The sequence below is a fragment of the Vipera ursinii genome (genome assembly GCF_947247035.1).
Source record: "Vipera ursinii genome assembly, chromosome: Z".
Taxonomy (NCBI): Eukaryota; Metazoa; Chordata; class Lepidosauria; order Squamata; family Viperidae; genus Vipera; species Vipera ursinii.
The window spans coordinates 104,624,205-104,649,141 of NC_139517.1; the positions used below are offsets into that span (position 1 = coordinate 104,624,205).

The 24,937-nt window shown below is 41.7% G+C and overlaps 1 protein-coding gene across 1 annotated transcript in view; it reads left to right on the forward strand.

Annotated features, from left to right (window-relative positions):
• Positions 1-22,503: 22,503 nt before the first annotated feature.
• The window catches only part of ST8SIA6 (ST8 alpha-N-acetyl-neuraminide alpha-2,8-sialyltransferase 6), a gene marked incomplete at both ends in the record, with an annotated part of 52,545 nt that continues 50,111 nt past the window's right edge, over positions 22,504-24,937 (forward strand). Inside the window, 2 exons of the mRNA XM_083379036.1 lie at positions 22,504-22,598; positions 22,853-22,960. Of these exons, the coding sequence (XP_083235162.1) occupies positions 22,504-22,598; positions 22,853-22,960 (203 nt within the window). The remainder of the gene's footprint in view (positions 22,599-22,852; positions 22,961-24,937) is intronic.

Sequence of the window (24,937 nt, forward strand, 5' to 3'; positions counted from 1 at the left end):
TCGCCGTCGCTTGTATTTGCGGAGTTGCGGGTTGTTGACGACGGGCAGGTTCGGGCCCTTCACTTCTGGGTTGTCTTGGCGCCAATTTTCCGAATCGCCTGGAGATTTCAGCTATATCTTCTTCCCACTGCTGGTCCGCCTCCCCGCAGTCCACATAGCCCTCTTGATTGATCTCGGACGCCGCTGCCATGCTGCTGCGGGGGGGGTCGCGATACCCGGTGGACTCGTACGTTAGAAGTTCGTCGATCACTTCCTGCAGATCGCCAGTGGGTTTGGCGATTATTCTGTTTTGAAGCTGCTCATCACGCAAGCCCAGTACTACTCGGTCCCGAATTCTTATTTCTAAATTATCGTATTTACATCGTACTGCGGCTTCCCTGACGGCAGCGACAAATTTTTGTATGGATTCTCCAGGTCTCTGGTTTCTCTTCTCAAAGATGTGCCGCCAGAATAGTTCGGACCTCCTTGGTGTAAAGTGGACCTTTAGTTTGGCTAGGAGGTCAGCGTAAGGCACGCTTGAGACTGGTTGCGGTTGACACAGTCCGACAGCGATTCTGTAGACCGGTGTGCCACAAATCGTCAATAGCGCTGCCGCTTTTTTACGGTCGTCTGTGATTCCATTCACTAACAGGAACCCTTCGACTTGTCCTATGTATTCTTCCCAGTCCTCGGGAAAGTTTGGGTCGAATTCCTTCAATGACCCAATTTGCGCCATTCGGAGAATTTTCTTTTCTGCCGCGGCCGCTCGGTTGACTGTGACTCGTTCTGACTCTGCCGCCTTAGCGCGACGATTCCGCCAATTCTCTGGTCTTCTGTCTATCCCATCCTCGTCGCCAATTGTTTAGTTCTGATAGACGAAGACTCAGAGTAGTTTAACAATGAACGAGTTTATTGAATACACAAAGTCAACTGTCAACTGTCAAATGTTGCAACCTTTTATAGGGGTAGTGTTTGAACTGTAACCAATCAATGGAGCTTATTTTCCCGCTCCTAGGTTATTGCAACCAATGATTGCACCTGGATTTCCCGCTCAAAACCCTGCTATTCTGCAATCAGCTAATTCCCTTATTAATAACTATTTACATACACAACATTAATCTTCACACTTTTCTCCAGACAGGTAGGTACTAGCAATCAACTGACATCATGTAGTAGACAGAGATCAGAAGATAGCAACGGTGATAGATATAGAGGTGCCAAATGACAATTGTAATGTATTGGGCTTTGTCTTATTAAGGGAACACCACTGGGTTAATTGCTGGAAGGCTGCTTAAGCAGGGAAGCTGGTTAATGGCTCCCAGCTCCTCAGAAAACCCGTCTCCATCGCCACCATTGGCTGCCTCTAGGGCGGCAATAGGTTGCTTCAAACTTATTGGCCGCCACCTAGAGGCCAGGGTATGAACTGCTGCATTCACAGCCCTGTTTCTCAGTTCAGATCCTGGAAGAAATAAACAATTATCTTTGCTGAACTCGCCTCGTCATTGAAGTGACGAACCCAGTATTCAACACTGGTGATGAGGGTGGGATCCTGCTCCTCCAACTGAGCTGAAGACTCACTAGGGGAGAGGCAGCGCACGCCTGGCAGGAAAAGCAATTCCCCCCTTACAGTCAGCTAGCACAGGCACGCTAGCGACCATGCACCCAGAGGACCAGTCCCTGGGGAACAGAGGAGCAGGATTCGAAGATGCTGAGCACCAGCCACGAAGACCAGCAGAAATGGCCAAGGTCGGAAAGCTGGAAGAATTCAACATAACTCGGCCAGAAGGGTGGTCCTCGTATCTGTCCAGGGTTGAGAACTACCTTCGAGCGAACCAGGTCAGATTGAATGCTGCCACACTCCTTTGTGTGTGCGGCTCAGCAACGTTCGACATAGAGGAGAACCTGTTTGCGCCAACGCCATTGGAGTCCGTATCATTCGCAGACTTGAAGAAGAACCTCGGAGACCACTTCCAGCCCAAGCTGTCGGTAATCACTTGGTGCTAGGCATTCAAGCAAAGAGTCCAGCAACCAGGTGAAACTGCATCTGAGTTCATCACGGCCTTGAGGCAGGCTGTACACCTGTGCCAATTCTCCAACGTCGAGGAGAAGCTACGAGACCAGTTTTTCTGCGGTCTCTGAAACCGAGAGCTACAGCAAAAGCTCTTCACCAAAGAGACTCTGTCGTTCTTAGATGCGCTGAAGGAAGTCATGGTAGACGAAGCCGCCGGTGGGGCCGTATGAGCCATGCAGCCCGCCAAAACTACACAATGCGAAGAAGCCATCCACCACGAGGACTCCAAACACACAGAAGACCTCGAAGATGACACAGAAGTTGACAAGCTACACAGACACCATAACCAACAATGTTGCAGTGACAAGCAACATGGGGCCACTTACAAGGCAGATCCCTTCCTTAGATGTCCAGGTTGTGGCAGCCACCACCAACACTTGGACTGTAGGTTCCGGACAGCCATGTGCCAGACCTGTGGAAAGATGGGCCACATCGCATCCATCTGCAGAGGTCGCCAGAGGGACTGGCCATCAAATCGCCAGTCGGAAGATCCAAACAGGAGAGGTACCGGGGCCCCGGGACAGTATAGCATGGGGTTTTGCTCCAGCTGCAGAAGCATTTGCTGTACCGGGGCTTGCCACCTGATTAAGCCAAAGTATAGACTTCAGGTGGAGCTGCAAGGGGTCCCCTGCAAGAAGGAGCTGGACACGGGCTCCACTGTTTCCATTATTTCCCTTGAAACATTTAATTTTGTTTGTGGTCACAGTAAAAGTTGGACCAAGCTGAGGCCATCTGATATTGTATTAACTGATTTTCAGAATGCCAGAGTCACAGTCAAGGGTCAGGCCACACTAGCCGTTAAATTTAAGGGGTTTTGGGGGCACCTGGATGTTGTTGTAGTAGGGGAACAGTGAACGAGCCTGATCGAGCTCAATTGGCTTGATGCACTAGGCATCCAAGTAACCGGGATCAACCGGACACAAGTCGTGAGTCTAGCGACAGTATGCGAGAAATTTGCAGATGTGTTTGATTCAGCTCTGGGGACATACACAGGCCCGCCAATAGTATTTAAACTAGATTCAAACATAGTGCCAGTCAGGATTAAACCTCGTAGGGTTCCATTTGCTCTTAAACACAAGAGAGATGCTGAACTAGATAAACTTATTGAACAGGGCGTACTGCAGCCAGTAGATGGGGGTGAGTGGGAGACCCCAATTGTAACACCACTTAAAGCCAATACAAATGCACAATTAACCATGCACTCAAACAGCACGCATACCCAGTACCGGTAGTAAGCCACATCCTGGCATCTTTGCAGGGTGGCACTATTTTTGCAAAATTAGATTTGGCTCAGGCCTACCAGCAGCTCCCTGTTGATGAGGCCACAGCTGTGGCACAGACTACTGTAACCCATAGGGGGTGTTTACAGTAAAGCGCCTGCAATTTGGGGTCAGTGTAGCCCTGGGCATTTTTCAGGGCATCATGGAACATACACTCAAGGGCATTCTGGGGGTTTTGATGACGTGCTCATTGCTGGTGAGTCCACTGAGGTGCTTGCAAGGAGGCTCAGAGCCATCCTGCAAAGGCTGCGCGAAGCAGGCCTCAAGCTTAAAAAGAATAAGTGCAGTATTGTAGTCCCCTCACTGAGTTCTTAGGGTATCACATTGATGCTGACAGCATCCACCCTGCTGAGTTGAAAGTAAAAGCCATTCAGATGGCACCCAGCCCTAAACCAAAAGGAGAGCTGCAGGCATTCCTAGGCCTCCTAAATTTTTACCACGCGTTCCTTCCTAACAAGGCCGCAGAGGCAGAGCCGCTACACCAGCTCTTGGATAAAAATGCTACATGGAAGTGGACTCGTGTTCACAAAAAGAGTTTCCAGGAATTAAAGGCCCTTCTGTCCGTTAGTTCCACGATCACTCATTTCAAGGAGTCAAGACCAGTATGCCTAGCATGTGACGCATCCCCATACGGGGTGGGTACAGTCCTAAGTCACTTAGAGAGAGATGGAACTCAAGTTCCAATTGCTTTTTATTCAAGGACATTGTCCTCCGCCGAGTGTAATTATGCTCAAATCAACAAAGAGGCACTGGCTATAGTTGCTGGAGTAAAAAAAATTCCACGACTACTTATACGGCAGGGACTTCACGGTCTTCACAGACCATAAACCATTATTGGGGTTATTCACTACAGACAGACAGACACCCCACATCCTATCCCCTAGGATGCTTAGATGGTCCATTTTTTTATCGGCTTATACTTTTAAGCTAATTCACAAACCTGGCAACAATATGGGCCATGCAGATGGCCTGAGCAGGCTTCCACTGCCTCAAATTGAACCAGATCCAGCCCCAGCAGCCCGTGTTTTGTCCATTCAGGACTTGCCAGACATAGCTGCAGAAACAGCAGCAGACAAGACTCTAAGTAGAGTGCTATCTTGGGTACACACAGGGTGGCTGGATAAAAGCCCAGGTCCTGAATTTCAGAGTTATTTTACAAGGAGACATGAACATTCAGCTCATAAGGGTTGTATTCTTTGGGGGAACAGGGTCATAGTTCCTACCTCACTAAGAGACAGGGTACTGCAATCCCTTCATGAAGGTCATCTGGGTATTGTTCGCATGAAAGCTTTGGCAAGAAGCTATTTATGGTGGGCAGGATTAGATAAAGCCATTGAGGCCCAGGTGAATGGGTGTTATACATGCCAGCAATCAAGGCCTGAAATGCCACATGCTCCAGTTCACAGGTGGGAGTAGACACACACTCCCTGGTCTAGGATTCATATAGACTTTGCTGGGCCCTTTAAGGCACAGCTCTTTCTTGCAGTGGTCAACAGCCACTCTAAATGGCTAGAAGTTATACCAATCGCAAATATGACTACTGCTAGGACCATCCAGGTGCTTAGGACACTTTGCAATGCACGGGCTGCTGGACATCGTAGTGTCCGATAATGGGGCCCAATTTACTGTGGCAGAATTTCAGGCGTTCCTTAGGGCAAACCTCATTAGGCATGCAACATCGGCTCCATTTCACCCATCTACTAATGGTCAAGCCAAACATATGGTTCGCACCACAAAAGAGTCATTGTGGTATATAGTGACTAGGGACTGGCACCACAGACTGGCCAACTTTTTGCTCTGTCAACATTCCACGCCATGCATGGCAACAGGGAAAAGCCCAGCAAAGCCGTGCTGGGGGAGGTGCCTAATCACAAAGCTGGACAGGCTGCATCCAAACCAGGTGGCAGCTGAGGCCTCTCGCCCAAACCCCCCGAGGGGCTGCAAGTGGGCGACGGGGTGTGGGCCAGGAACTATGGGCATGGGAACTTGTGGGTGCCAGGGAAGATCACCAAAATGTCAGGCCCTCTCTCATACGAAGTGGGCCTAGAGGGTGGGCGAGTTGTCCATCGCCATATCGATCAGCTTAGAAAGTGTTTTCCAGAACGGCCACAAAGTGAGGACTTCATCCCAGGTCCTTTCCACAGACCGCAAACTGGCAGCCAGGCTGATCAATCCATAGGCTGTGAAGGTCCAAGCAGCCAGAGCAATGGGGAGGTGGCCGTAGGAGAGGAAAGCCCAGGAGTGCAACATGGGTCCCCTGATGGAGCAAGCCAACCAGAACACTACAGCCACTGTGCTAACTCTGTGGAGCAAACTGACTCTAGGGTGGACCAACCTGGAAGGGCCAGCCAGAGAATTCCGAGTCAACCAGACTCACTTGAACTTAAAGACACTGGTCTACCCAGCCCAGAGGGCAAGCTGGTAGACCAGGAAGTGCCTGGGTCCCGCAGGTGTTCCACAAGGGTTCGCAAGCCTCCTGCATATCTACAAGATCTTGTTTTGAAATAACGAAGCTATAATGTTGTCTGTATCATTATTGTGCTGCTAGCTAGGAAGCATCATTATTAGCCAGGAGGAAAAACGTGTAATTGCACACTATTGTTGTACCTTTGTAAACTTGTATTGCTGTAATCATTTTCCTTTTGTTATTATAATGTTTGTACATTCTAGGGGGGAGGGGTGTAATGTATTGGGCTTTGTCTTGTTAAGGGAACACCACGTGGGTTAATTGATGGAAGGTTGCTTAAGCAGGGAAGCTGGCTAACGGCTCCCAGCTCCTCAGACAACCCGTCTCCAGCACCGCCATTGGCTGCCTCTAGGGCGGCAATAGGTTGCTTTAAACCTATTGGCTGCCATGTAGAGGCCAGGGTATAAATTGCTGCATTCACAGCCCTGTTTCTCAGTTCAGATCCTGCAAGCAATAAAAAATGATCTTTGCAGAACTCAACTCGCCTTGTCTCGTCATTAAAGCGACGAATCCAGTATTCAACAACAGTAACATCAGGAAGGAGTATGAGAAGCTGGAGAAGTACCAGACCCTGAAGAAGGAGCTAGAGATGATGTGGATAGTAAAAGCCAAGTAGACCCTGTGGTATTAGGAGTATTTGAGCCTCCTAATCTGGAAAAGTGGTTCCACAAATCCCAGGAGAGGCAGCAGAGCTTTCTGTGCAGAAGAGTGCGGTGCTAGGAATAGTTAAGATCCTGTGAAGAACCTCAAATTTCCAGGCCTCTGGTAGAGGAACTGAGACTGAGGAAGACACAGGCCACACACAAAAGTGAAAGTGTTTTTTTGGTTTTTTGCTAAATATAACAACCAGAAGATATGATGAAGTACAATAAAAAAATGTTGTTAGCTGCGAAGTCGTGTCTGACCCATCGCGACCCAATGGACAATGTTCCTCCAGGCCTTCTTGTCCTCTACCATCTTCTGGAGTCCATTTAAGCTCACGCCTACTGCTTCAGTGACTCCATCCAGCCACCTCATTCTCTGTCGTCCCGTTCTTCTCTTGCCCTAAATCTTTCCCAGCATGAGGCTCTTCTCCAGTGAGTCCTTCCTTCTCATTAGGTGGCCAAAGTATTTGAGTTTTAGGTTCAGGATCTGGCCTTCTAAAGAGCAGTCAGGGTTGATCTCCTCTAGGACTGACCGGTTTGAATGCCTTGCAGTCCAAGGGACTTGCAGGAGTCTTCTCCAGCACCACAGCTCAAAGGCCTCAATTCCTTGGTGCTCGGCCTTTCTTATGGTCCAACTTTTACTGCCATACATTGCAACTGGGAAGAACATAGCCTTGACTATATGCACTTTTGTTGACAAGGTGATGTCTCTGCTTTTTAGTGTGCTGTCTAGATTTGTCATGGCTTTCCTCCCGAGGAGCAAGCATCTTTTAATTTCTTGGCTACAGTGTCCATCTGCAGTGATCTTGGAGCCCAGGAAAATAAAATCTGTCACTACCTCCATTTCTTCCCCATCTATTTGCCAGGAATTGAGAGGGCCGGATGCCATGATCTTAGTTTTCTTAATGTTTAGTTTCAACCCAACGTTTGCACTCTCCTTCTTCACCCACAACAAGAGGCTCTTTAGTTCTTCTTCACTTTCTGCCATTAGAGTGGTATCATCTGCATTAGGTTGTTGATATTTCTCCTGGCAATCTTAATTCCAACTTTTAGATTCATTTAGCCCTGCCTTTCTCATGATGTGCTCTGCATATAAATTAAATAGGCAGGGCGACAGTATACAGCCTTGCCGGACTCCTTTCCCAATTTTGAACCAATCAGTGGTTCCGTGTCCAGTTCTCACTGTTGCTTCTTGGCCCACATATAGGTTTCTCAAGAGACAAATAAGATGGTCTGGTATGCCCATCTCTTTAAGAACTTGCCACAGTTTGTTATGATCCACACAATCAAAGGCTTTAGCATAGTCAATGAAGCAGAAGTAGATGTTTTTCTGGAACTCTCTAGCTTTCTCTATGATCCAGCGTATGTTGGCAATTTGATCTCTAGTTCCTTTGCCTCTTCAAAATCCTGCCTGTACTTCTGGTAGTTCTCGATCCACATACTGCTGAAGTCTAGCTTGTAGGATTTTAAACATAACTTTAGTAGCATGAGAAATGAGTGCAATGGTGCGATAGTTTGAACATTCTTTGGCACTGCCTTTCTTTAGAATTGGAATGTAAACTGATCTTTTCCAATCCTGTGGCCACTGTTGAGTTTTCCAAATTTGCTTTCAAATTGAGTGTAGCACTTTTACTGCATCGTCTTTTAAGATTTTGAATAGCTCAGCTGGAATACTGTCACCTCCACTAGCTTTGTTGTTGCTCAGCTTTTCTAAGGCCCACTTCACTTCACATTCTAGGATGTCTGGCTCAAGGTCAGTGACCACCTCATTGTGATTATCAGGGACATTAAGCTCATTCTTGTATAGTTCTTCTGTGTAATTTTGCCACCTCTTCTTAATCTCTTCTGCCTCTGTTAGGTCCCTGCCGTTTTGGTCCTTTATCATGCCCATTTTTGCATGAAACGTTCCCTTCATCTCTCCAATTTTCTTGAAAAGATCTCTGGTCCTCCCTATCTATTGTTTTCTTCTATTTCTTTGCACTGTTCATTTAAGAAGGCACCTCTACTGTATATTCAACCGGAATATGATTTAATTCATACCTGAGTGGCCTAGTGCTTTTCCCTACTTTCTTCAGTTTAAGCCTAAACTTTGCAATGAGAAGCTCATGGTCTGAGCCACAGTCAGCTCCTGGTCTTGTTTTTACTGACTGTATAGAGGTTCTCCATCTTTGGCTGCAGAGTACATAGTCAATCTGATTTCTGTGTTGACCGTCTGGTGATGTCCATGTGTAGAGCCATCTCTTGGGTTGTTGGAAAAGAGTGTTTGCTATGACCATCGTATTCTCTTGACAAAATTCTATCAACCTCTGTCCTGCTTCATTTTGTACTCCAAGGCCAAACTTGCCTGTTATTCTGGTTATGTTTTGGCTTCCTACTTTAGCATTCCAATCCCCCATGATGATAAGGACATCATTTTTTGGTGTTAGTTTTATAAGGTGCTGTAGGGCTTCATAGAACCGGTCAATTTCATCCTCTTCAGCACTGGTGGTTGGGGCATAGACTTGGACTACTGTAATATTGAATGGTTTGCCTTGGATTCGAACTGAGATCATTCTGTCATTTTGAGGATTGTATCCCAGTATTGCTTTTCCTACTCTTTTATTCACTATGAAGGCTACTCCATTTCTTCTGAGGGATTCTTGCCTGCAGTAGTATACCTGATGGTCATCTGAATTAAATTCACCCATTCCTGTCCATTTTAGTTCGCTGATACCTAAGATGTCGATGTTCAGTCTTGTCATCTCTTGTTTGACCACGTCCATCTTTCCTTGATTCATGGATCTTACATTCCAGGTTCCTATGGAGAAAAAATCTTTACAGCATCGGACTTTCCTTTCACCACCAGACACATCCACAGCTGAGTGTCCTTTCGGCTTTGGCCCAGTTGCTTCATTCTTTCTGGCGCTACTAGTACTAGCCCTCTGCTCTTCCCCAGTAGCATATTGGATGCCTTCCAACCTGAGGGGCTCATCTTCCAGTGTCATATCATTTTGCCTTTTGGTACTGTCCATAGGGTTTTCATGGCAAAGATACTGGAGTGGGTTGCCATTTCCTTCTCCAGTGGATCACGTTTTGTCAGAACTCTCTGCTATGACCTGTCCATCTTGGGTGGCCCTGCACGACATAGTTCATAGTTTCATTGAATTACGCAAGCCCCTTCGCCACAACAAGGCAGTAATCCATGAAGGGGACAATAAAAAATATAAAGCACTAATAACATAGAGAAAATAATATATTGAATAATGAATGAGTGATATTTATAGAAATATATATTCCTTAAATTTTAATATAGAACTTGATCAGTCCCTTAACATACTATTAAATCAAACCATGTAAACCATCTATTGCTCCACCTTCTCCATTATAGTCTAAGATGTTGTTTTAGTACAATAATACTTATATAATATGCTTAGATTATTAATACTCTATTAAGTAGGTTCCTTAGAGTATTAAATATAGATAAGAGGAAAGAAAAGAAAGTGAATATTCTATCAATATTAGTTACAATGTCGATGTTACAAATAGCATAATTATTTGACTTTTTTACTGTATATATTGCATGTTTGATGTCTTCAGCCCTTATTTACTATGATTTGTAAGAATCATAAATGCAGATTTTTTTAAAAAAATGCAGTGGCCATTAAGCAGGATTTCAATCCCACTGGCACATATGTACCAAACTGAATACCAGACTGAAAATGCTCAATTTAAATAATAACAACGATCATCATTATTATCATCATCAAGATCATATAAATCATATAAGTCGAATAAATAAATAAATCTGGTGTTTCTGTCATTAGCAGGTCCCTGCAGGCAAAGCCAGGGAATGGAGATTCCAGTTTTTCCAAACCTTGCACAAAGCTGACTTAAATTTTGTCAAAAGAAGAATACAAGTTTAGCCGTTTAAACTTACTCTTTGTTTGCCTGGAAAAACTCACTGGCTTCCATAGGCAAAGAAGAAGCAGGTTAAGATTCAGGAGTAAATCTATACTATGTGTGTTTAAACTGTTTTTATATTCTGGGATTGGTTTGTTTGTTCGTTTGATGGCACCTTGACAAGACCAGATTGGAGTGTAAAATTAAGAAAAACAATCTGATCAAATCTTGACGTAGATGGTGATCTAACATCTATAGATTAATTGACATAAAGAGTAAAAATTAATAAAACTATTTTAATTGGACGAAGACAGTGTTAAAGCTGATTTTATCATGCTAGTTTTGAACAATTGCTTTGAATTATCCAGCAAGCACATGCCTGCAGGTCATTACAATTTTATTTGCATTCACAATGTGCTTCATAATGGTTCCTGGAGAATCCACACTGGGATCTTGTGAGAACAACAGAGTCAGTTCTAGATTTCTGTGGAAAATGCAGTGATTATGAAGACAATTGCCTTCTGCTAGCCAAACTAATTTAGGATATCAAGAATCTCCTAGAAATATTCAGTTCTACCTCCCGCTTCATTTGTTTGTTTGTATGGAGGATGCATGCAGTAAGAAGCTGATGATGGGTTGATATTGCCTGCAGGGAGAAAGAATAAAATTGTACTTGATAGCTTTACATTGCTTTTGAATTGTTTCTTGCAGATCTTCATGTGCCTCTCTATATGTGATCTGATTTAAATGTGGGTCCTTAAAAGCTACTTTCCAAACTGGTGAGCTTGCACAAATGTGAATCAATTCAAATGCTTGGAGTGACAATTTTGATTCCTTATATAATCAATAGATTCACCAAGAGTCATTTATCACATCCTCAATTCTAGAAGAATTCAGCCCGGTTGCATTCTACAAGATATAAAACTACCCCCCACACCCACACCCGCCGCCATAAGAACTGTGCTCGGTAAATCAGTCCAATATTTTGGCATTTTTGCCTTCTCTAAAGATTGGAGAAAGTTCCCTATTTCCCCCCATCATTTTTACTTTGCTTTTCACTCTAAAATTTGCCAGAGCAAATTGGTTTTCACAATGGGGCAGGAAGTGCAAGAAGGCAGTTAATTTGTGCCTTTTGGAAATGGAATGATACACATGCACTGTTATCTAAAGAGAAATTCTGGAACATTAAGTACAGGATCTGTTATTTACAGTATCATAGGTCATGGATCCAGACCTCAGTCCAGCCAAATGACCTTCCTGTGTCATTATCTATGATGCTCTTGTGTTCTTCAAACCTTGGCCAGCAATTAATTTCTCTTGATGGAAAATCTCATTCCACAACTAGGAAAATGTTTCAGTGTAATGTATTGAGTTTAATAAATCAACATTTGAACTTAAGGGAGGGATCGTGTCTGCAATTTTGCAGAAACACATTGTTTTATATTGGTGGACACATTTCGGATCAGGGAGTATATTTTGAGAGCATTCCCAAAGTGGTTCCCATGTGTAAGAAGTCACAAACTCTCATTTCTTAGAAAGTAAGTAGGTGAGCCCCAGATTTTCTTTAGTTCTCCAATGAATCTTCATCCTTTTCCTGAAAAAGTGGGCACAATGTAAAAGAATTCCCTCTTTGTTGATAATAATGTAAATGTATGTCTGGCACCCTTAAGCATTCTTTAAATAAAGTTGGTTCTACAGTCTGCTGCTTTGCTCTATATAGCATGTTGTTTTCCCATTTATTTTTATTTTTACTTAAAAGAAACTTTAGAAGAATTAAATAAGTTGAAAAATGAGGGTTTGTTAGTGCCAAGGGAGATGTCTGCAAGCATATCAATTCCCATGAGCACCAAATTCACTTCTCTTGCTAAAATTAATTAAGATTCCTATAGGAGCATTCCTTCAGTTTGGAATGGTCCCCAGGAGCAGCTTACATCATATCAATAAGAGAGAAACAATCTGATATTCCATGAACAGAAAGCAAATGCTCAACGCCAGACTGCATTTGGAATTAAACTTGTTTTAACTGATGGACTGTAACTATTATTACTTTCACTGATGATAGTTATTATGTTTTTTGCCCTGTTTTATATTGTTCATATTTGTATTCCACTTGGAGGTCCTTCAGGAGTGATGTTAAAATAAAATCGCAAGACTTCCAGTTTGTCACGCAGCTGCTGTGAATGGCTGGGAGACTTGCTCTCTCTTTCCCCCATCCAGTTTCGCATCACTGGGAGGCCTTGAAAGGGGCCGAAAGTCATCCCGAAGAGGTAACCAGCAAGGAGGGGTGCTCGCTGGATCGTGGGAGAGTTGCAACTCTCCCGTTAGACCTGTTGATCCCTCCAAACCGGCAGATGAAAGGACCAGTTATTATGGCTCGTCCCTAAACTGTGAACAGCCGAAGTCAGATTTTCCACCAGGCAACTCTTAAAGCAGAATGGAAGAGACTGGGTGAGATCTACCTCTTTTACACCCTAATTACTTTCTGTACCTCCTTAAGCTGCTAAGCATTTTCTCCCCTGCGGTGAGGGAAAGGGGACTTCTGCCCTCTCTCCAGAAAGACTAAATACCCAAGGGTGTTTTAAACGTTGAAAAAGTAACTGAATCCCAATTGGAACTTTATTTCTCAGAGCATGTGGATTGAAAGATTTTTTATTTCCTATTTTTTCATTGTCTACTTCTGTTGGAAATCTGGATTCTTTCTTATGAAAAAAAAGAAAAAGAAAAAGAAAAACTGAAAAGATTAAGACAACTTTGGGACTCAAAGGGAAACTTTAAAAGGGGCCTGGCTGACTGCCCAGGGAAATAGATAAGATACATAACCTTGAGAACTTTGAAACAACAGCTGTGAAAGGCTTTGTAGTCCTGCCCAGGCCCTCATAGGCACCCTTGATGCAAATAATATAGAGCTGTCCACGCCCACCCAGTAGGCCACACGCACTCTAGCCACACCCACCCAGTAGGCCACACCCACCCTGGCCATACCCACCCGGCCCCCTGAGGGCAACCGCAATGCTGATGCGGCCCTCAATGAAATTGAGTTTGACACCCCTGGTCTAAAGCCTTTAGCTTAAAATACCAATATGGAAAAAGACCAGGAACAAAATTTATTTAGGGATGAAGATCAACAAACTCTCGCTATGTTGAAAACACTAATCCAAATTCTTACTACAACCAATGAAGTATTAAGAGGCTATGTGAAGGAAGAAGAAGAAGGCACAGAAATGAAAGCCCAAACTTTGACCACAACTAAAGTATCATCTACACAAAATACAATAGAAAAAAATGAAACATTCAAGTACGATGACAGAAGAATCTACTATTAAACAAATATTGATATTTGAATATTCAGAAAAGACATTGACAACTTGGAAAAAGGAAAAGGTTTCTTATACAACTCAGAAGGAACTAGAGGATCTAGAAAAAGAACAGTTGGATGAGAAGACAAACAATTCAGAACAACTACATCGATATGGAAGAATAAAGAGATGACCCACTAAACCTACAAGTCCTCTCAAAAAATGGTGATCAGATGGTTGTGCCAATATCAATTAGTATACATGATATTACAAGGAGATTGGTTCGATGACCCAAAAACAAGGACATGGAAGATAATTTGGCAAAGGAAAAAAGCCAGAATAAGACTCAAGAAGAATGGAGTTTCGACCATCTTATTGAAATCTGAAACAGAATGTACTTAAATAGATAAGATGTGTATGTTGAACACAAGACATTGTTATAAACTGAGATAAAGAAAATTTTTGGTCATTAAAATTTAGCAGTATAAATATTAATAGCTAATTTGAAAATTGATTTGTGCATAAAGGTCATGTAAAAGTGAATAATGTAGACAAGCTAAAAACCTATTGTTTAAAGTAATAAATAGGTCTACATGGAATGTTAAAAATGAAAATTATCAGTTTAAGCAAGAGATAGCAGATACAAAAAGGAAGAGGTAAAGGTAAAGGTAAAGGTTCCCCCGCACGCACATGCGTGCTAGTCGTCGTTCTGACTCTAGGGGGCAGTGCTCATCTCCGTTTCAAAGCCGAAGAGCCAGCGCTTGTCCGAGGACGTCTCCGTGGTCATGTGGCCGGCATGACTAGACGCCAAAGGCGCACGGAACGCTGTTACCTTCCCATCGGAGTGGTCCCTATTTTTCTACTTGCATTTTTACGTGCTTTTGAACTGCTAGGTTGGCAGAAGCTGGGACGAGTAACAGGCGCTCACTCTGCTACGCAGCACTCGGGATTCGACCCACCAAACTGCCGACCTTCCGATCAACAAGTTCAGCGTCCTAACCCACTGAGCCACCGCGTCCCTTCAAAAAGGAAGAGAGGAAGTATTAAATATTGAAATAAAAAGAAATTTTGATTACTATTTAAAAAAACAACTGAAAATTAGCAAAAGGAAGGATATCATATTGTATCCTTAATTTGTTGACATAGAGGGTGAGAAGTTAAATAAATGGGATGTGTATTTTGAATATTAGATTTTATGAGGAATGGTGATAGATGAATTGGGAGTATACTAAAAATTTTGGGAACGATAAATATCAAAGGTTAAATCTAAATGTTAGTGGAAATTAAAACTGAAAAATCTATTAGGTCATTGATTGTCTAAAAGATTGTACGTTAAAACAATCAGAATATGTGTAAACTAAAAACTATGGGTATATATAAGAAAGTTATTTTCTATGTGATTGATAGGATAAAACTTGTCTTTAAATCTACAAATAGACAGTATATATGAAAGGAAAAAGAGAGGAAATGTTCATGGTAGCAGTTTGAAATCTGTACTAACCATATCTGTATGTTATTGAATTACTACTACCCAGCCACCACATTGCTTTTCAAATATGTGAACGTAATATTAGAAAATCAATAAAATTTGTAAATAAAATAAAATTGCATAAATTAACCATCAATAATACCATGAGTAAAGTAGCCATTAAAAACAGCAGCCAAGACACTTCCCTCTTCAGTAGCAACTACGGTATGTCTCAACCAAGATTTAAAAACCAGTAAGGTTTTTAAGTCAAAGAGGAGACTTCATCTAAGACATTAATTTTCCTTTTAATTATTTCAAGGCCAGGCAAGGAGCTGAAGACAATGAAAAATGAATAAAATGCTAACCACATGAAAACAATAGCAAAGTGAGGTGACTGATCCCATAATTGAGATTAGAACAGCATTATTATTTCTATATTGTATATAAGTCCCTTTGGAGTTATTTCTGAACCAAGAGACCAGATAGAAATAAAAATAGCTTGCAAAATAAGCAGCAGGATGTGGATGGCTAAACTTTGGATACACATCATATAGCATTCCAGCTACCTTTGAATATCTGAGGCAATGTTTTCCATCTCAGTTTTGCCAGAGTAACTAATTTGTATAACTAGAAGGTCTTGTTAAGGGAATGAGGCAACTAGAATCTGTTTCAAGGGCAGCTAATGAATGGATATTCATCACAAAAGACCCAGAAGAAGCAAACATCAGTTTGTTTGGAGGTCTCTCGGGAGGAGATCAAAAAGATCAGGAAGTGCTCACATGATTGAAGTCCACCCTCTTTTTTACATGTATGAGGCATGCATTACACTTTTTTTTTTTAAAAATGTGACTTTACTTGCAGGGGCATTTCTGCCATGTTGATGTTTGTAACATACACACAGATGTTAATTTTAAAATTAAATTAAATTAAATTTAAAATTTTAAGGCATAAAGCTAGAGACTGAGAGAGCATGAGTTCTTCTCCCACCCCCAGGCACAAAGCCAGATGACGGACCTTGGGCTAGTCGCTTTCTCTCTCAGCATTAGTGGGGGAAGCACTTGCGAAGAAGTACCTTGCTAAGAAAACTGCAGGGATTTGTCCAGGCAGTCTATGAGAATTGGACATGACTGAATGGAAGGAAAATACACAAACAGATACATCCCACATATTATTGGTCCTGCTTGTCTGGTTTCCCAGTAAAATCCCTAGAATTTTGCAAAACGGGACTTGTTTGCAACTTCCCTTTTTGTTTCATGCATGAACACAGAGAAATTTATTCTAGCTCTCCTTGATCATAATCAAGCTGGAGGATGAAAAGCCAAGATTGTTTTGGCCATAAAAAAGAATCTCAAATACATATTAAGGCATTATGTTAATTTAATGACATGCAAACCATTTCAGTCCCCTATGACTTCTTCTTAAGAATTATGGTAACCAAGCAAAAAAAATTTTTTTTTAAAAAAAGTATTATGACTGACATTGTGGCTACATCTCATCTTGTGATGGGAACAGTCTTTACATTCTCCATTCTGACAATAAGCCATATGCCCTGAACATTTCTTGATTGTTTAGGATTCATTGTGCTGTTTTCCAAAAGCTTCTTCTCTTATTAACTTGAGAGATAAGAGCCAAGCTGAACACTTGATAAATACATGAATACTTTCTTGTACTGTACATTTCTTGGCAAAACTACAAAAATTAATAAACATGGAGTCTGGTAGCACTTTCAAGACTCAAGTTTATTGGAGTGTAAGATTTTGAGAGGAGCTTTCATCCTAATGAACTTAATCTTGAATGTACTACCAGAGTCCACTTTGTTCATAAAGTAACTTGGCTCTTCCCCATCTAGAGTTTAGACTATCTTTCCCACTATCTCCTTCTGGGATACTTTTTTTGATTCCCCAATCTAACTTACAACTTTGAAATATCATGGTGACCCTTTCTTCTGATCCTAAGCAGATAATATGAAAAGTTTGAAACAAACTGGCAGTGATATGTTGTCTGAATGTCATCTTGTTTTCCCCGCCCCCTTTTATTTTGCTTTGCATAAAGTGATCTAGCATATTCAAATGCATATACATTATTCTGTGCCCTTGACTTGAACTACCATTAAGTATTATTATCCTAATTTGCATGTTGGCAGATTTGAAAGAAACATTCAAGTGAGTCCAGATTGGAAATCATGGAGTCATGTAAGTGGAATACTTATGTTCAGAGAAGATAGATGACTAAAACCCAGATACTGACAGCAGATATTAGGGGACAGCTGTTGGCTAATAATTACAGATCCAGTTTATAAATTTACCAGAAACATCTGGCTGACCACTGGTAGAGACAGGATGACACATTAATTAGGGAATGTCTTGATTCTGCAGAATTTTTACAGGATCTGAATGTCATCCTTGCGTTCATTTCTGGTTTGTCGAATGTCCTCTAATTTGTCATGAAAAGAGTTTTCACTTTTTAGATGTTCAGTACTGCCCACACTTTGGAAGAATTGAAGTACATTGAAGTGTTCTAAAGTTCAATGCTATGAACGCATTTCATTATGAAATAGATCATTACACAGAAAAATGTCCACTCAACACTTCGATACAATCTGTGGTACAATTTTTGGGGAGGGGATGGAAGAGGAGAGAGAATAGGTACCAAATTTATGGCACACTAAAAATAAATGTTCTTCAGAGCATCAAAAGCCTCTTCATGCATCGAAACAGCATCTTTGAAGGACAGAAATAAAAAGAGTTGTGTTAATGGAATACGATTCCTCTTTTAGAGTTCAAGTATAAGAATTTCTCTCTTCCCAATGTCTCTTACTGTAAAAATTACACTGACATAGACCACGAGCATTTTGCGTATCAAGTGTCTATTTCTATATCTTGTGGTGTGCAAAATCCCCAGGAAGACAAAAATCTGGCACTAATAACTTCACATTGGATGTGCCTGCACATATGACATGTTTATGTCAACATCTATCTGAGGCAAAACAGCTTTTGAAAGCCCTACAGGGATTCAGAAAGCTGCTTTTGTTTTCTCTTTTTCTAGCCAATTCAATATATTTTTAAAATCTTCTATGAGTTTTTTAAAATTATTCATAAATGAAAAAGGGTTGCCATTTTATAGCTGTAGGATTTTTGCTTGTATACTACAATCTTTAATACAATTATTGGAGAGAAATCTTGCCATGTTGGTGGATGGTAGGCAATAATTTCCAAACAGAATTCCCAGTAGAAAATGAGGTAATTAGGAAAATTTGGGAATGCGCAGAAATGGATAAATTAACTCTGGAATTTAAAAATAAAGATCAATCAGATTACTACAGAATTTGGAATAAATTTTATCTTTGGCGGGAACAAAAGGAAAGTCTCTATTAGGTCTTACAGACTGGTTCATTGTTCTAAGTATTGTATTATACTTAACTGATTTGTATCTTAAGTGTATTTAAGTGTATTTTAGGTGTATATATATATATATATGAATATTGTAGACAAGAAGGTTTGTCAGTCCGTTTGTACCGTGTCCAATGTTTTTAAATAATAAATTTAATAAAATATATTATTTTAAAAAAACTTATTTATTTGAGCAATCTGACCTGGTCTGATGGGTTAGGGTTGGGGTTTTAATGTGTTTTCAATACTGTTTTAAACTTGGGCTAAATATTTAATCGTTTTTTAACTTTTGTATTTCGTTTTTTATATTTATTGCCCTGTACACCGCTCTGAGTCCTTCGGGAGAAGGGCAGTATAAAAATATAATAAATGAATAAATGAATAAATAAATGAATAAATAAATAAATAAATAAATAAATAAATAAATAATAGCAAACCGTTTGATAAAAACATATACCAATCGTTAATTGGGAGTTTGATGTACCTGTGTAACTGGTCAAGACCTCATATAGCTTTTACTGTAAATCACCTTGCAAGATATTGCGAAAATCCAACAGTAAAATGCTGGCAAGGTGCTAAAAGAGTTTTACGGTATTTAAAGCACACCATACATTATTATTTGTATTTAGAGCCAACAAGGGAAATGGAACGGAAAGCGTTTGCAGATGCCAGCTTTGCATCTGATACTGTTACCAGAAAATCCACTTCAGGTCTGGTTATATTATTGGGAAACACTTTGATAGGATGGAAATCAAACAGACAGAAACATGTTAGCTTGTCTACAATTGAATCTGAATTCTCCTGTCTATCGTTATTGTGCACTGAGCTACTGGTTTGGAAACAGTTATTTGAAAGATCATTCGCAAGAACGTTATATTATGGAGTGGAAAAAGTGGATTGATTATATCCAGAACAAATATGGGACTAAAAAGTTTCACTTAGCATTTGAATAAGTTTTTTTCCTTTTTTCCCTTTTTTATGTAATATTAGTATTGTTTGTAGTTACTTCATATGAGCTAGAGTGCGATAGACTTAATAGTTTATTGTTGTTAGCATATGGATGTTTATGATTGTTCTTTGTTTTTATACCTTGTACTTAGCTCTGGGAAGTCGGGGGGGGGGGGGAGGGGGGAATGGGGGGGAGGGATAGGGAGGGTTAGGTAGGGGTGGGTGGAGGGAGGGGGGATTGTTAAAGATAAAATGTATTTTAAAACTTTTCAATTAAAAAAAAGGAAACAGTTAATGTCTGATATGGGGTTGGAATGTAAGAAACCAATAACTGTGTTTGAAGACAATCAAGCAGCTATTAAGTTGGCAACAAGCCGCTGCAGTAAAGACTAGATCTAAACACACAGATCTACGTTATCTCAATGTCAGACAATGCATTAAAGATAATTTAATAAAATTGGAATATTGTGCTACAGAAGATAATATTACTGACCAGTTTACTAAGGCACAGGGTGCTGTGAAACATAAAACTGTATGTAATGAATATAATTTAAGATTGTAAAAGTGTAAAAGTGTATGTCGCCCAAAAGGGGAGGAAGAGAAATGACCTAAGGGTGTGACTAATTCTATTCAGCATAAATGAATTTCAGATGTTAGACTTATTCTGGCTCTCTCTCGTGTTTTTTCTCTGACTGACTTGTTACTGTGTGTATTGATATTTGTCTATTAACTGATAAGGATTTTTGACTTTGACTTTGTTTACTCCTGAACTGTTATTCAACGGTGATTCTTCATTACTGACCTTGGATTGAAAACTGGACTATATATAATTGTGTGTTTTTTTGTTTTGTGTTATATTGTCTGAGTAAAAATATTGTTATGATACAAAAAAAAAAGAATTCCCAGAAGGACATTTCTGTAAAAACAAAGCATTGAAATTTAAAGAGAAGCTTTGCACAAAATTGCTTGACTTGTCAGCTTGACTGAAATTTATTGGGATTAACTCTCCTATGTTAAGCAAATTTCAGATCAGTTCAAACAATAAGCAAAAGACAAAGAATAGTTATTTGATCTTCCAAACTCACAAATCAAATGAGGAAATCATGGTGATCAGGGGCCAAAATCCAGGAGTAAATATATGACATTATTAAGATTAAAGGGCTGGGTAAACATTAGAGCTGGGCATGGGCCCTCTTTGATGAGCCCTTGGCTTTATTTTAGGTGCCCTCCATAGGCAAAGAGTTGAGACCTTTAGCAGGATGATTTTAGTCTTCTGCATATAGGAGGCTAGGAAACAGTGAGAAACAGAGAAGCACAGAGAAGTAACAAAAAGAGGCAGTGAATAAGAAGATGGCAGAAAACAAATGTGCATCATATTTATTTGGTTTTGTCCAGCCTATTACTTACCTGGTATATCTTTTTTCAAATTTCTATCCCACATTTTATCCATATACAACTCAAGCTGACAAACATGCATAACACACTTTCCTCCTCCTATTCTCTCCACAAAAACAATCTTGTGGGTGACCTGGGTTGAAAGAAAAGTGACCTGCCTAAAGTCACCCAACCAGCTTTCATGCTTAAGTCAGGACCAGACATATACCCCACAGACATCCTTACCAACCCACTACATTTGGGTCTCTACGGGTGGTTCAGAAAGGAACGTAACCATCCCACAATAAAAATGTGGCCTGTTCCACGTTTAAAAGACAAAGAGTGAAGACAAAGTACTGCTGAATTAGACTATACACTCTTCCAGTCCAGCATTTTGATCTCCTTTCCACAAATATCTGTTCGGGCAAGCCTTTGGAAAAAGCACAAGCAGGACCTATGGCCTGATGCAGGAGATAATGCATTAAATCGAGTTTTGGACCACCTGATATTTCACAGGCTATGGACTCAAGGAATGTGTTCATTCATTATCCAGGTTAATGCAGTGAATGCAGCCAATGAGTTTGCTTGTATTGATCCATGACTAACCAAGTTCTAAGTTCATATGACCAATAATATTTTTTTTAAAAAAAAGCCTCAGTCAAGATAAAAGTAACATTTGGCATGTTGCAGCTATACAGGTGCTAGATATAGAAATGACCTTCTCAAACCAATTGTGTCAATACATTGTTGGTATCAAGAATAACTAGTGACAAGAGATAGGGAGGGGCAAGGCTGGCCCTCTTCTGTTGTTCTTTTCTCACTATTACCTGTAAAAGGAAAAGTGAGTAAAAATTGCTCACATGTGAGGGCTTGGCATTCCTCCACTATAGTAGTTGCTTTGGATGGATGCCCACAATTTAAGCCTCAGAAATGTCCTACATAGAAGATTTTACAAATCTATCAGAGCTTGGGTTGAAATCTTACTCTCTTCTGCAGTATCATTCATAACAGTTCTGGTGGCTTTTTCACACCATGCTTGCTTAGCTCTCAGAAGAAAATTGAAATCCTGTTATTGTCCCTAAAGCTCTATCGTTCCTCACATGCTCAGAGGCACCCTTTTCCTGTCGTTTTACACCGGATCCTGTTGCAGCTGGAAAATGGGTGCTGGCAAATACTTGGTTTCTCTCCACTCTTCTCTTTCACAGCACCCGATTACTCCCACCATCTCCTCCCCGCGCCACCCCCACCTCCCAATTCCGTTTCCATCCCTCCAGGCACTTGGTGTCGATAGGAGAAGAGCGAGCGAGAGACCGCGGGGGAGAGAAATGGAGGCGGATTGCCAAGGGATGTTCTCAGGGCTGGGACAAGGTGCTCCCCTCCCCTCGACTTCGTCAGACCCAGAAGGAAGCGAATCTCGTGCCACCGAGCCGGACTGGCGGTGATAGCCCCTCGCGAGTTGAATCAGCTGGGGAGGCGGCGCGACGCGGCCAAAGAGGAGGCGGCGATCCTGGGCGGACCGTCGCCGCCCCTCCTTCACCCACCACCGCCACTGCCGCCGACCTGACGGTGTTGCCATCACTGCAGCGGGGGGGGGGAGGGGGGCTGCCATTGCCATCGCTTCTTCATTCACCATTCCTCGCTCTTTCTGCAGCTCTAGGGTCGCGTCGCCGTCCAGCTGCTTCGGCAGCTGCAGGCAGGCGAGCGGACGATGCGGGCGGTCCTTGCCCTGCTCGCTCTGATCGCCAGCCTGCTCCTTTTCCTGTGCTTGGCGCGGCTCCCGGCCGACGGCGCCGGGGGCGCAAGGTAGGCGCAGGAGACCCGGAGCTTCCACGGGGGAGGCGGGGCTTAGAAAGGGGAAAGAGTTCGAGGGGAGCACCAATGGCAAATGGGGGAGCCGATACCCTGGACAGGGTGCACGTAGGTCACGGTCCCGCGGGGATTGCAAGAAGGATTAGCCGCTGAATAAGCGCGTGCTGTGGCTCTTGCTGACCGCTCCTCTCGCTGGACCTTCTAGACAACTTTGGTCTCTCTTGCTTGCTTGCTTGCTTGCTTTCCAGTGGCTGGGAGCAGGAGGGCAGAGCTGCAACGGACTACACCCCCAGAGTGATGAGGTACCTCCGGTCCCCCGCGCATGTCCACACGGCTTCTCCGTTGGCCCCGAACAGGTAAAGACGGTGAGGGAGTTGCTGTGTTGGGAATACATCTCTGCGTTCTCTTGGACAAGAAAAGATCGCTGCTAACTAACATCAGCCTGCTCTGAGAATGCGGAGCATCTCAGAAACTCTCATGAGTTTGTCTCTTTGGGTTGGGCAGTAATGTAAGGAATTATTCCACAGGAAACTAAGATGTCCCCCTCACCCCTCTTCTAAATGGCTGATCCAATTATGCCCTAAAGTTCAGTTGTCTATTAGTGCAATAATCTTTCATTTCATTGATAGTTGGGCAATTGTCTGATGCTCTACTTACAGCACTTTTAAAACTTTGTGTATGAGAGTCTATATACTATATATATAATGCATGAACATATATTCCAGATTTCAGATCTCTTGAAGTAAATCTCAGAGTTTCAATAAATGATGTCTTATACAACAGCAGAAAACACACTAATTTGTAACAATGGAAAAATGGTCTGCCTTGCCTTAGACTTGTTTTTTTTCCACATTTAAGCTAGTAGAATAATAATATCTCTGAAATAGTCTGGGAAATTATTTACTTGGCTTCCATTTCTTTTCCTTTCTAGAATTCTTGAATTTTATCTCTTATTTTGTCTCCAGGCCTTTCTTTGATGAGCAACTAGATGTTTTGTGTGTGTGTGTGTGTGTGTGTGTGTGTGTGTGTACGTGTGTGCGCACAAGCACACAGTAATATCTTTCCTGTGATTATTAAAACCTCATCACTTAAAATGGGATGAAAATTTTTCAAAAGGAAAGAAATTCATATTTAAGTTCTTTGGCATCATATTTAAGGTAAAGGTAAAGGTTCCCTCGCACATGCGTGCTAGTCGTTTCCGACTCTAGGGGCCAGTGCTCATCTCCGTTTCAAAACCGAAGAGCCAGCCCTTGTCCGAGGATGTCTCCGTGGTCATGTGGCCGGCATGACTAGACGCCAAAGGCACACGGAACGCTGTTACCTTCCCACCCTAGTGGTCCCTATTTTTCTACTTGCATTTTTTACATGCTTTTGAATTGCTAGGTTGGCAGAAGCTGGGACGAGTAACAGGCGCTCACTCTGTTACGCGGCACTTGGGATTCAACCTGCCAAACTGCCGACCTTATGATTGACAAGCTCAGCATCCTAACCCACTGAGCCACCGCGTCCCATGGCATCATATTTACTAGTACTCATATCATATGTTACATTAGTTTCCTATAAACCTAAATTCACACAGAGGAGTAGTGAAATATATCATTACAAGTGCCTCTTCACACAATAAGTATGCAGCACAAAAACTCAAGTTGGAATTCAGATCAAATGTTAGCTAGATATAGTTCGCAATTATTGTACTTTAAAAAATATCATCACTCTTGTGTTCATCCAAAGCAATGGACAAAGGAGATGGTTTACAGGGACAGAGATATTGGGAAGTAGAGAACAAGCTTCCTGCTTATTTTCTGTTCTCTGTAAATGAAAGGATACTTTTGGAAGAAGTGCTCCTGTTATTTACTTTCAGAAAATCTCTTCTAGTTGACAGTTTGGTGCCTATGGAAAATATAGGTTCCCTTCTTATGTTTACCAGGTTTTTTATTTCACTTGTGTTTTAGAAATATATTATTTTAGGAAGCAGGTAAGTATGAGGTAGAGCCTAGGAATGAGGACACCCAGTTTCAAGTCTATCCCTTAGTCCTGGATGGTCATTTAGTGGCTCTTGGTCTCTTTCAGCTCAACTCACCTAATAGGCTTATTGTGGTAACTGGAAAAGGAGGAGAGAACACTATGCACCCTTCAGCTCTTTCATGAAAAGTGGAGTGTCCATCAAATCAGCCAATCAATATCATAATGCAAACCACTGGTCCTTGCACTTTATTTATTGGAATGACTCTGGATTCTAAACAGATCCCTTTTCGCCCCTAGAATAGTAGCATATCCTGAGAAGTTCATTTATGTCTTGAAAAATTCATGCTTTTGTTCAGGGTATTAGATCT